At 48.5% G+C, this 13,186-nt stretch overlaps 1 protein-coding gene across 2 annotated transcripts in view; it reads left to right on the top strand.

Moving 5' to 3' along the window:
* The first annotated feature begins 1,236 nt into the window (after positions 1 to 1,236).
* The window catches only part of STX3 (syntaxin 3), a 57,559-nt gene continuing 45,609 nt past the window's right edge, over positions 1,237 to 13,186 (top strand). For both annotated transcript variants that reach the window (XM_027860752.1, XM_027860751.1), the window contains exon 1: positions 1,237 to 1,292. In XM_027860752.1, the coding sequence (XP_027716553.1) occupies positions 1,263 to 1,292 (30 nt within the window). In that variant the 5' untranslated portion in view covers positions 1,237 to 1,262. The remainder of the gene's footprint in view (positions 1,293 to 13,186) is intronic.

The following is a 13,186-nucleotide window of genomic DNA, read 5'->3' as shown; positions in this document are numbered from 1 at the left end:
TTTGCCTCTCAAAATCCACGTTTGCTTCAAAGCTCAGCTCAAGAAGCATTTCATTCATGAGGCAGGGGTAGGGAACCCCCAGCCCCCCGGTGACTTTGGCACTTGAGGACCTAGAGGGCCACACGTGGCCTCGACGGGCCCTCCCCTCCTCCACATTACTTTGCGTATATTTGGCATTTACTTATACGTGTACCTATCCACCCCCACCCCATGTAAGCTTCCTGAGGGCAGGGGCCGGTTGCTTTTTTTTTGTCCTTGTACCAGCACAGTGCCTAGACACCTAGCAGGAGCTTAAATGTTTGTCCGGTTGAATGACAGAAACAGAATCGGGGTTAGGGTTAGAGTTGCCAGCATGGAGGACCCAAGTTGGAATTCTGGCGCGGCAAGTCACTTCCCCTCAATGGGCCTCAGTGTCCCCAGATGTAAAAAAAAGGCCTCAAGGATTTTTCTGATCAACGTTTACGATCTCTGCCTTCTCCCACGCTCTGATGACCTTTCACATTTCTTCTTCCTCACCCAGGAGACTTTCTCGTTCTAGCTCCTGGATGTTTTTTCTTTGTCTGCTTGGTAGGAGGCCAAAGGCAGGGTTATCCTTCCTAGAGGCGGTGGTAGTAGGGGGAGAAGACGAAAAGGAGGCAGGGGAGGAGGGGGAGGAGGAGCGGGAGGAGGGGGAGGAGGTGAGAGTCGAGGAGGGGGGAGGGGAGGGGCTGGGGAGGAGGAAGATGTTGAGGCTATGGGAATGAGAAAAGAAGAGGAGGAGAGAAGGAGGAGGAAAAGCAGACAGGGAAGGGGAGCAGGTGGGAGATGGGGGAGGGGAGACGAGAGCAGAAGGCTCAGGGAATGCGGGCTGCGGCTGGCCCTTTAAGGCCGCCGCGCAGTGGGCGGTGCCCAGGTAGAAGAGGCGGGGCCCGGCCGGCCGCCCCTCTTCCTACAGCGTACCGGCGGCTTAGTCCGGCCGCTGCTCTGCGCCGCCCGCCCGCCCGCCCGCCCGGGGATCAGGCTCGGGGGCGGATTTAGACGGCGCTCTCGGGCCGGAGCGGGCGAGGTCCCCAGCAGGACGTGGACGCTCCTGCGAGCGCGGCCTCCATCCCGCTCCTCTACCTTCACCTGCGGCCGACCTCGAGCGGCCACTTCCTGCCGCTCACCTGGGCGGTGCTCACCTGGCTGAGCTCACCTGGGCGGTGCTCACCTGGGTCGCGCTCTACTGCCTGCCGGCGCCGGGGAGGGCCCCCCCCGCCCCCCCGGAGGCTCCTCTGGCCAAGATGAAGGACCGGCTGGAGCAGCTGAAGGCTGTGAGTGCCGCTTCCCCACGGGCTCCCTCCGGGGGAGGGGGAGGGGGAGGGCGAGGGCAGCCCCCTTTTCTTGGGTGGTGGGGGGAGGGTCGGGCACTACTGCCGGGGAGGCCGTGTACGCGCTGGAGGGGTGGGAGGGTTGTCCTTCCCTCCCCCCCTTCTTCCGATCCCCCCTCCCCTGGTGCTGCGAGCTCCCCTCCCCACCCGTGTGTCATGTGCGGGCTGATTCATTCCAGGGAGGCTGTTGCTTCGCTGACCGCCCCTGACCCGCACCCCCTTGAATGGGTGAAGGGTTCTAGCTTCCATCTCTATCCCTCCACTGCTGGGTCTCCGTGCGCTCAGCGTTAACCCTGACAGGCGTGTACGTGTGTGTGCGTGTGTGTGTGTGTGTGTGTGTGTGTGTGTGTGTGTGTGTGTGTGTGTTGTGCTCTGTTCCGTGCACGGTCACCTAAGCTAGTTCTGGCTGGCAGAGTGGCGAGGGCGGTGGGGCTAGGTCTTCCTGGGGAGACAGAACAAAGAGGTCATTCAGGTCACTCCTGTCTGTTTTCTCCCTTGGGTGCTTTTGCCTCCTTTCTCTCCCAGGCACTCTTCTTTCCCTCCAGCCTCTCCCATGAAGCGGTTGACGCCTCCTTCAACTTAAAAAAAGAAAAGGCAGGTCTGGCTGGCTGCCTGAGCTCTCTGCTCCTCACCCTCATCACTTGAGTTTCTGTTATCCAAGATTTATTTTTCTTTCTCCTCCCAAGCCTTGGCCAAGTCCTTCATTGCCCTTTGAACTGAGTTTATTGTAGAGATGCAAATGAAATCAAAGTGCCAGACTTCCTCTAGGTTGGCCCGAGGAGCATAGGAGGGCAAAGAAAGGGGCCAGGCTTTGTTGTGGGACTTTGTGGGGTTCAGTAGACCCCACCTGTTCCCAGGGGCCGATACCAGTCTTTAGCAAATTATCAGATAGTAAAGTAGGCATGGAATGTCTGTTACTTCCCTTTAGTTAGGACTGGACACATTCTAAGGCATCTGAGGGGTCTATTCAGTTGTTTTAACACCTCCTGGGAGAAGAAGCAAGAAAGATTCCGTCCATCCAATTGTTTCCCGAAATAAATTGCTAATTAACAATGCCACAAGTGTTTATTAAGTGCCTATGTGCCAAGCAGGGTGCTAAGTGATAGAGAGACACAGGCAGAATGAAGCAGTTCCTGCCCTCAAGGAGCTTACATTTAATTGGGGTCAAGAATATCTATCCATATGAGTATATTTAAAAAATTGGGGATAGGTACTGGAACTGTGATTTCACCAGGGAACTTCTAGATGAGGAGGCTTCTCTACCAAAGCAGGTTGCCACCTATACTCTTAGAGAGTTTCTGAGAGCACTGAGGGGGTAAGTGACTTGCCCAGGATCACATAGGCACCACATAAGTGAAATCCAGGGCTTGAATTCAGGTCTTCCTGGTGCCAAGACTGGTGCTCTATCCATGACACCATACTGCTTCAATATAGGTTCCATATAAAATGAATACAAAATACATGGAATAAAGTTAGGGAGGGGGAGAGCATTAGCAGCAGGCAGGATCAGGATAGGCTTGGAGAAGGCAGTGGGGAGCCCAGCCTTGACTGAGGCATAGGATTCTATGAGACGGGTGAGGAGGCTGGGTATGAGAGTTCACTGAGGCTAGGGGCAGCCAGGTGTGGCAATAGACAGAGGGTCAGGTCTGGACCCAGGAGGGCTCATCTTCATGAGTTCAACTCTGGTCTCAGACACTAGCAGTGTGACCCTGGGCAAGTCACTTACCCCTGTTTGCCTCAGTTTCCATATCTGTAAAATGAGCTGGAGAAGGAAATGGCATCCACTCCAATATCTGCCAAGAAAACCCCAAATGGGGTCACAAAGAGTCTGACATTATTGAATTGACTGAATAACAAATTTGAGAGATAGCATGCTCGTTGTGTGTATGTGTGTGTGTGTGTGTGTGTGTGTGTGTGTGTGTGTGTGTGAGAGAGAGAGAGAGAGAGAGAGAGAGAGAGAGATGTGAGATATGTGAGAAAAGCCCTGGGCTTAGCATTGAGGACCAACGTGGAAATCCTAGATGATCCCAGGTGTAGAGCCAGAAGGCACCTCAGAGGTTATTTTTCTAGCCCCCTCATTTTAATGAGGACTCAGGGAGGGAAAATTACTTGTCCAAGGTCAGTCTCAATCCCACCCTCTCCCCTTGGTCATCCCTTCTTGCCCTTCTTTGTTGACTTGGGACAGGGAAGAGCTGCCCTGGAGCATAGGAAGGTTGGAGACTTACTAATGCTCTAGAGAAGCAGGGGGTAGGTGGAGTGGAAGGCACGTGGGAGTGAGCAGCAGGGAACTCTGGGTTCTAGGCTCAGCTCTGCTGTCAACTAGCATTGAGTTAAAGCAGCTCACTTCCCCTCTCTGTCCCTTCCAGCTTTGCATGTTGAGAGACAGCAAGGCATCGTGGGTAGAGGGCAAACCTTGGGGGAAAAGAGGCCTGAATTCAAATCCAGGCTCTGATATACTAGCTATGTGACCTCAGTACTCCAGGTAATTCTCTTAAGACTGTAAATTACAGATGAGTTGTGTATTTGCATTGATGAAGAGAGCTGTCACACAGAAAATGACCACACCCATGATATCAGAAGTCCGGACCATTCCCACTGCCAATAAGAAAAAAAAATGACACATAATTCTGAATAGAATTCCATAGAGAATTCAGAGAGAATTCCATAAACACAGCTCCTGCTTCCTGGAAGCTTCATTGGTTCGGACGTGGTGGTAGACATATGGGTTTCACTATTAGCATCCTGCCCCCACTCTAGGGCTTGGGTTCTTTCTGAGGTCAGAGTTACAAGGCTTGAGTCTCCCCTTATCTTTGATACTGGGCCCCTGAAGAAGTCATCATAGCCACAAACTCTCAGGCCAGACTTCTGGAGTACCAGTAGTCAGTAAGTGAAGTGTAGGTATAAGCTGTGTGTTAACCATGAATACCTAGATGTGCCTAAAAGGGACCTAGCTTGGCTTTGGGAAGTTTTTTCTTACTGATTTCTTTTTGAGTATTTCTGGATCACTTAACTTTAGGCCAGTTGCTTACCCTTTCTCAGCCTCAGTTTCTTCTTCTGTAAAATGGGAATAATAGCTCCTTCCTCACAATATTGTAAGAATACGTAAATGAGAAAATATTCCAAGAGCTTTGCAAGTCTTAAAACACTGTATAAATGCTAGCAGCTATCATTGTTGTTGTTCAGTCATCTCAGTTGTATCTGACTCTTTGTGACTTCATTTGGGGTTTTCTTGGCAGAGATACTGGAGTGGTTTACCATTTCCTTTTCTAGCTCATTTTACAGATGAGGACACTTGAGGCAAACAGGGTGAAGTGACTTGCCCAGGTCACACAACTAGTAAGTTTTTGGGGCGGGATTTGAACTTGGGTCTTCCTGACTCCTGGTCCAGTGCTCTATTTACTGTGCCGCCTAGGATCATAAGTTTAGATTTGGAAGGGGTCTGGGCCGGCATCTAATCCAACCTGCTAGTTTTCTAGATGAGGAAATTGAGGTTAAGTGACTTGTCCAAGGTTATACAGCTGGTAAGTACTGAGTCAGGATTTGAACTCAGTCCTTTGGTTCTCCATCCAGTGCTATTTTTCCACTGTACAAGACTCTCTTCCTTGCAGAGGCCAGGCCAACGTTTTTTAACCTCCGAGCTTGCTGTGGATTGGTCCACTCCCCTAACTGAGCTCTTAGCTAAGGTTTGGGCTGGGAAAAGAAGGGACAGGTGGGAGAGCGGATCAGAAAGGGGAAAGGGAATCTAGATGCTGGGAGATGGAGGAGCCACTTTTTAAAGTTGATCTGATCTAATCTAATCGAACTAGACATTATTAAACATCTGTTATGTGCAAGTTTGGGAGGCCTCAAACTGTGGCCAGTGAGGGTCACCTTAGTGATCTTGTAAAGATCTAAATTCAAGCTCTGCCTCTGATAGACCTGCTGTGTGAACTTGGCAACTCCCTTAACGTTTTGGTGTTCTGGGCACTGCTTTATAAATTAGAGAAGTTGCCAGTCTGAACTGATGGGCAATTTCCACAGTGGGAGCTCCCCACCTGGATGAAATCACAAGTATGAACCTTTTTAAAAAAAAGTGCAACTTTATATACATATATATGAATTGTTTTTTTTTTTTTTTTTGGTGAGGCAATTGGGGTTAAGTGACTTGCCCAGAGTCACACAGCTAGTGAGTGTCATGTGTCAGGCTAGATTTGAACTCGGGTCCTCCTGATTTCAGGGTCAGTGCTCTATCCACTGTGCCACCTAGCTGCCCCAACTTCACATATTTTTAAGAAATAAAGTGACCTTTGGTAGAAAAGTTTTTTTTTTAAATTCCCTCAGATCAGTAAATAATTGGAGCCAACTAGTTACTGGGTATTTGGAGAACACCAGGGAAGGCCAGGTACTCTTCACCATTTTGGTGTCGTGGGCCGCTTTGGTTGCTTAGGGTGTCCTCAAACACTTATTAAGCACCAGGTGCTGAGCTACGTGCTAAAGATCCAGAGGCGAGTGAAAACAGCCCCTGTCCTCAAGCAGCTGACTTTTTGGTCTTGTTGAGGAGACATCCTGTACCTAGATAGTTCTATATAGGAGTGATACAGAGTGATTTTGGGAAGTAGCTAGTAATTGCTGGGGGATCAGGAAAGGTCTCATGAAGAAGGTGGTGTCTGAGCTGAGCCTTGAAGGATAAAACCGATTCGGAGACAGGATATCGGAGTCAATTGGACTTCCTTTGAGAAGGTCTAGAGTTTTTAGTATCTCAAGCAATGCCCCGGCTGGTGTCTTGTTCTATTGCTGAGGTGTTCCGTCCTATCCTGTAAGCGTTGATTAAGAACCTGCTGTGTGCTAGGTCATGAGGATACATAGAAGGGGAGAAACAACAGAAAACCATCCCGGTCCTCTGGATCTTCCATTGGATCCTTCTGAAGGTCTAGGAAGGGAAGGACTGGAGAGGCTTCGACTTACTCATGGCAATGTCCTCACCTACAGGACTGGGGTGGATTAGGCCCCTCCTTTTGGAAATCTAAGAACAGCAAGCCAACTTTGCCCCTTGTCTCAGATTCCAGGTAGAACTAGGCCCTTCCCTACTGGGCGAATCATCGCTGAGCACTGAGCTGTGGACATTGGAATGCATGGCTATTTTGGCCTTCTGTCTGCTCAGCGAGCCATTGTCCGTGGCAAATTTGTTCCTGTGTGAGCAGGAGGGAGGCTGGGCAGGAGAGGAGAGTGACAGGGATTGAAGAGGGATTACAGAAGCTGGCAGGCTAAAGCCAGAAGATAAAATGCTTGGATGAAAGAAGGGGATTAATTTTATTTTTATTCTCGGTAATATGGTGGGGGTGGGGCAGAGGAGCTGAAGCTCGTGGGAGAACTATCCGGACGAGCAGCATGGTACAATAGGAAGAGTCTAACTGTGTTATTGGAAGCCCAGAGCTCCACTTATTCTCACATTAGTCCTTGTGTGGCCTTGGGCAAGCTGCTTCCTCTTTCTGATCCCCAGTTTCCTCCTTTGTAAAAGGAAAGTGTTCTTCTAGTTTAGGGGTTCTTAATTTGGGGTCCATAGGCTGGGGGGGGTGGATAGATTTTAAGGGGGTCTGTGGACTTGGGTGGAGAAACAAATGACAGTCTTATTTTCCTTAATCTTTATGCATTTAAAACCATTATTCCGAAGGGGTCTATAGCAATATGCCAGAGGAGTCCATCTATGACATACAAAAAGGTTAAGACCTCTGGACCAGGGGATTTCTAAATCCCATAATCCTAAGGGGACTGACTTTTGACGTTGTTTCCTACCAGTTCTCCATTACTTCCATACCCAGAATTCTCTCCCTGACATTTCCCCAAATCATCCCCATCCTTCAAGGCCCAGCTCAAATCTCATCTCTTCCAGGAAACCTGGAGTCAGTATGGTACAGAGGAAATAGGGCTAGCTCTGAAGGCAGAATACCTGGGATTAAATACTACCTGTGTGACCTTGGGCATGTCACTTCTACTTGGCAGTGTGGACCTAGGTGTAGGCAGAGAGTGCCTCCCTGCTGTGTGAGCACCTTGGTCGGGGGGAGGGGAAGACCACCTGACCCTCCCTCGTGCTCAGCTGTCCAGGGGGCTGTTACTCCTTGAGCATCCAGTTAGTATCATACTCTTCTACCCAAACCCAAACCTTTGCTGCTATTGGGTCTGACCCGGATGGGCTGTCCCTGCTTTGGCCTAGCCTGGGTACCCAGGGAATGTGGAACGCCTGGGCTCAGTGGGGATGGCAGCACGTGCCCACATCCAGCTACCCTCGAGTCTCCGTCACTCTTCTCTCACTCTCTGACTTTGCCCCAGCTGCTGGAATTCTCAGCCGTGCCTCTGAACAGAATAGTTGCCCTCCTTGTCGATGTTGGTCATTGACCACCCTGCTCTCAAAGGGGCCTTCATCTTGGCACTGGGAAACTTTGCTGCAGATACCAGGTCATGGGTTTTGTATGCTTGTGGTCCCAAGGCCCTTAGCATGGCTTTTTGCGCACTTGGACCTTTATTCACCAAGGAAACTGGATAAAAAAAATTGTAGCTGGCTCAATGCTAGTCCATCATTACTATTAGGAGAAGATTCTAATCCCATGTCATTTTGAGTGGGTGGCACCACCTTTAGCTATGGAGTATAACATGAAGCTACAATGGCTTCTCTTTGTTTTTACTGGGCCATTGAGAGCAAACTGAGGGAGTCATTGGTGTCCTGGAAAAGCTTAGACACCAGTTAGGAATCAGTGGACCTGGGTTTGAATCCTAGCTCTGCCCTTAACTCAGTGGGGAACTTTGGGAAAATCCCATAATCTATATGAACCTTAGTTTCCTCACTGGACCTTGGGTCCTTTTTGGGTCCATTGTCTTCATCTGTAAGGAATGAGGTGAGATGCTCTCTAAGGTTCTGTCTGAGTGTAAAATCCTGAGACAAGGAACGTTTGGTCCAGCCAACGTCCTAGAACAAGAATGTCACGTTCCCGATCAGTCAGTATAAGCACCTACTATGTGCTAGGTTCCATGCTAAGTGCTAGGAATGCAAAGCAAAGAAAGGACAGCCCCTGCCCTCTAGGGGCTCACAATCTAACCAGTTATTTCTGCATTTTCTTGAGGGAGAGCAGGATCTTGTGTGGGTCACATGGCTCTAATCTGGATTAGAGGCCTGGAATGTCTCTTCTAGCTCTAGGGTCCTTAATGGCATTTAAAGCTGTAAAAAATCTTTAAGGCCCTTCATTTTGCAAATAAGGAAACTGAGGCCAAGGAGGGTTAGTAAATTACTCTAGGTCTTGGCGGTTGGTTGGGATTTCCAAGTCTAATTGCTTTTGTGTTCTCTTGGGCATTCGAAGGTAAGTTCCCTGAGGGCAGGGGCCTTGTTTTTGCCTTTCTTTATATGCCCTGCACTTAGCACATAGCAATTGTGTAATAAATGCTTATTGCTTGACTAACTGAAGAGGAATTAGGCTTGTTCTGCTTGGTCCCAGAAACAGGAACAATAAATAGAAGCTGAAAAGAAACAAGTTTCATCTTTCTGTCAGGAAAACTTTCTACAGTGAGAGCTTTATAAAAGACAAATGGGCTGCCTTGAAAGGCTACCTCACTGGAGGGCTGCAAATCACACCTGGGGGACCTCTTGTCAGGTACATAGGAGAGAGGAGTCTTGTTTTGCTGTGGGTGGGACCAGATGGGCTTGAGGGGCAGCTAGGTGGTGCAGTGGATAGAGTGCCAGGCATGGAGTCAGGAAAACTCCTCTTTCTGAGTTCAAATCTGCCCTCGGACAGTTACTAGCAGTGTGATTCTGAGCAAGTCACTTAACCTTGTTTGCCTCAGAAAGAAATGGAGAAGCAAATGGCTAGCTACTCCAGTATCTCTGCCAAGAAAACTCCCCAAGGGGTCATAAAGAGTTGGACCTGACGGAACCCAGCAAAGATGGGCTTGGAGATCCTTCACAGCCTCTCTGGGATTCTTTGATTTCCTTGGAGTCAGTTGGCTTGTACAAAGACCCTGGGCTGTTCCCATGGTAATGATAATGTCTGTCCCTGGAGGCTGTGAGTAAAGTTCAACCTCTGGCTAAAGAGATTAGTGGAGTCTTTAGCTGTCCTAGTTAAGGCAGCTTTGTTAGGCCTCTACATATAGCGGGTGGCTTTGAGTCCATCGCCCAGCCTGGGCAAAGCTGGTGGCTGGGGCCCCTATAGGGAGTCCCAGTGGGCTATGCTCTCTTGCTTTCTGGCATCCACCCTAGCTGCATCTTTAGATAACCAGTGGGATGCATGGCCCTGATAGCACTTCAGGTGGTGTGGAGAGCAGCCTCGTCTTACATGGCTGAGCCTGACACACACATATGCGCAATGATGTGCCCAAGGTGGTCTAGTCTTTTTAAAGATACAAAGGTTCAGAGCTGGAAGGGACCTTGCAGATCATCAGTTCCAATCCCCTCATTTCCCAGAAGAGGAAACAGGCCCAGAGAGGGGAAGTCATTTGCCCAAGGGTCACACAGTAGCAGAACTAAAACTTGAACCTGTCCTAAACTCCACTAGTGTTTTCACGGCACATTTGGACCATGCTGCTGCTAAAGATGTAGCATTCTTTCTGATTTCTTGAGTGGTGGGCCATTTATGGAAGGCAGGGAATTTTCATCCTCTACGCCTCTACTCCTATGGCTATGGCCCTTTCCATGTCGTTCCCTCCCAATTCATCCCCTTCCAGGGGTTCTTAATGGGGTATGTGTGTACACGTGTTTATATGTGGGTGTAGGTGTGTGTGAGTGAGTGTGTGAGAGATGGATACCCTCAGAAGTCTAGGGAAGCCTTTGTACCCCTTCTCCAAATAAAGCTGGTTGCCTACGTTCATCATTGAAGGAAATTCTCAATTTTAGTGAAAATAAAGATGCAGTTTTTCCCATCCAAGTTCATGGACCTATGAGGGACTGTGGACTTCATGTTAAGAACTCCTGTTCTAGAGCAAGGCAAGATTGGCCCCCTAGCCACTCCTTCCCCTGCTCCAAATCCTTTTGCTACTTTTCAATAAGTTCCAACTACCGCCACCCCTGTTTGCCCCTAACTTACCTTTTCAAAACTTTGCTAGAGGTATTGGTGTCTAATGAAGACCTTCTCTTACTAGTTTCAGCAATCTAGCCAGTAGTAGTAAGCAATTCCCATCCTTCTGGAAAGAAGGACAACACCCAATTCTTTGTTTCCCTTTCTCCATCCCCCCTCCAGAATGTAAGCTCCTTGAGAGCAGAAACAATTTATTTTTTATCTTCGAATCTCCAGTGCCCACCATAATGCCCAGCACAGCTGCTTTACAAATACTTGTCAATTGATTAGATGTTTATAGAACAAAGGATCATTTAACTGGAAGGTACCTTAGAGATCATCTATTCCTGACTGCGGAAACAGAGAAGGAAACTGAGGCCCAGGAAGGGGAAATGATTTGCCCGACGTTATAAGGCTGAGTGGTCGGGCAGGATTAGAAACCAAATCTCTTTACTTATAGATAGTATTGTTCTTACTTCATTCCCTCATCCTAAAGTATTCAATGGCAGGTGAGTGTATGTATACATAGATAGCAGTGTGGCATAACGGATAGAGCCCTGGACTTAAAATCAGTAAGATGAGGGTTCAGTCTTTGTTCCCAACACTTAAGCTCTGCCCAACCATGAGCATCTAACACGTCTGAGCCCGAGTCTCTTAATACATAAAATCGGGATCAAATACTTACAGATTGCGTGGCGCAGGATTGTTTTGAGGCTCCAGTGAGAAAGTCTGTACGTGCACCCGTGTCAGTGTCAAAATACTTGAGCAATGCCGGCTCTGTTGTTCTAGTTTCCAGGCACAGGTCTAGCTAGGTTTTGTTAAAAATCAATTTCAAGCCCAGCCCAGTAGAAAGGTGCTGAACTTGGAACGTCTGTGAGAACAGAGCTTGAATCCCAGTTCTGCCATTTGTGTGCCAGGTCAAGGCATTTCACTTCTTGGTGAAGTTTCTCCTCAGTTTCTCCATCCGTAAGATGGGGAGGTTGGATTTAATAGCCTCTGAGATCCTCTCCAGCTCCAGGATCTTGTATTTAGGTCGGCAGAGACAGTCTCTCACTGGGACTAAGTTTGGCACATGGTTAGCTTGGTTTAATTTTGTTGGTTTATTACCCACCTGAGATAGCAGAAGCGTAACAGAATTACAGTAGCCTGGTGGAAAGAAGACTGAGTTTGGAGTCAAGAGCTCCATTACTATATACACTTACTATGTGCCAGGCACATAGGGCCTGGAGTCAGAAAGACCTGAGTTCAAATCTGGCCTCAGACACTTACTAGCTGTGTGACCATGGGCAAGTCACTTCACCCTGTTTGCCTCGGTTTCCTCATCTGTCAAATGAGTTGGAGAAGGAAATGGCAAACCACTCCAGTATCTTTGCCAAGAAAACCCAAATGGGGTCATGAAGAGTTGCACTCGACTGAAAAACAGCTGAATGACAAATGTGCCAGACACTGTGCTCAGCACTGGGGATACCAAGAAAAGCAATTTTGGTAGGTTATTTCCCTTCTCTGGCCTTCAGTGTCCTTATCTGTAAGTTGAGGAGGTCGGACTTCCACCTTTAAAATTTGCTGGTCTAGTGGACACTGTACTGTCCCAAGAGTTGGGAGACGGGGTCCATTTTCAGGCTCTGTTAATAGCTTGGGGAAATCCCTGGCTTCAGTGTATCACGGCTTATTGATCTTTCAATTCTATTCTGTAGGAAAATGTACTTTTGTCTTTGACTAGATCAGTGATTTGGTTGGTATTGGGAACTTCCAATGTGGGAAATCCCTCTGCTGGTTCAGATTAGCGCATGTTATGTATTTTACAGTCTCTTGGGGAGTTTCCTGGGTTGTGGAGAGTTTAAGTGAGGAAATTATCCAAGGTCACTCAGCTGGTAAACATCAGTGGCAGGATTTGAACCCAGCTCTTTCCAACTTCAAGGGAAAATATGGTGAAGATAGAAGATCACAGTGGTGAAAACATATTGGAAGTGGAAGTGGTAGAGACTCATGGATCAGGATCCTCTCATTTCACTAATGAGGAAACTGAGGTCCAGGGAGTTGAAACTTCAAGATTCAGTGCTTCTAACCTCTGGATCAAATGTCCTTGGGATCTTCGGATAATCCCATTTCCCCTTGACTTGTCATTGATGGGTGCTTGAGGAGGACTCCAGCCGCTAAAAGGGGAAGTCTTTCTTTGGGCTGGGTTTCATCAGGAGTGTGGATACAGCACAGGTGGCAGAAAAGGGAACTGGAGGAGTTTCTTCTGACCTTTTCGATTGGGGACAGAGCAGTGAGGGTAGTTTATGCATTTTTTTGTTCTTGTAGTCCAGGGAGAGGAATGGAGGGAAAGGCAAGGGTGGGCCTTCTTCACAATGCATGCAGATGAACTGCGTCTTCCCGAAGTCCCCGTTATTAAGTTCCGGCCATGTCGCTATATTGTTGGAGGGCCTGGAGAGACAGAAATGAAACCGAAATGATCTCTGCGGGCAAGGAGCTTCCAGTCTCCAGGGGGATGTCCTGACCAGACAGAATCATTTATAAGAATCTGTGCGTGGTAAATTGGGGGTGGGGTGTGAGAGGAATGGGGGAGAATCAGGAAAGGCTTCATTTCCCCTCCCTGGGTTTGAGATTCCTTATCTGTGAAAGGAGGCTTCCGACTGACTGCTTTATCAGGTCCCTTCTACCCTTGACATTCCCTGTTCTAAGGCCTCTCCCAACTCTGTCATTCTTTGTTCTAAGTCCCCACTTATCTCCGACATTGCCTGTTCTAAGGCCCCTCCCAGCTCTGACATCCCCTGTTCTAAGGCCCTTCTACCCTTGACATTCCTTGTTCTAAGGCCCCTC

The sequence above is a fragment of the Vombatus ursinus genome, unplaced genomic scaffold (genome assembly GCF_900497805.2).
Source record: "Vombatus ursinus unplaced genomic scaffold, bare-nosed wombat genome assembly UNPS02014248.1, whole genome shotgun sequence".
Classification (NCBI taxonomy): domain Eukaryota; kingdom Metazoa; phylum Chordata; class Mammalia; order Diprotodontia; family Vombatidae; genus Vombatus; species Vombatus ursinus.
The sequence above is the reverse complement of the archived record's forward strand: the minus strand, read 5'-3'. Positions and strand labels throughout refer to the sequence as shown.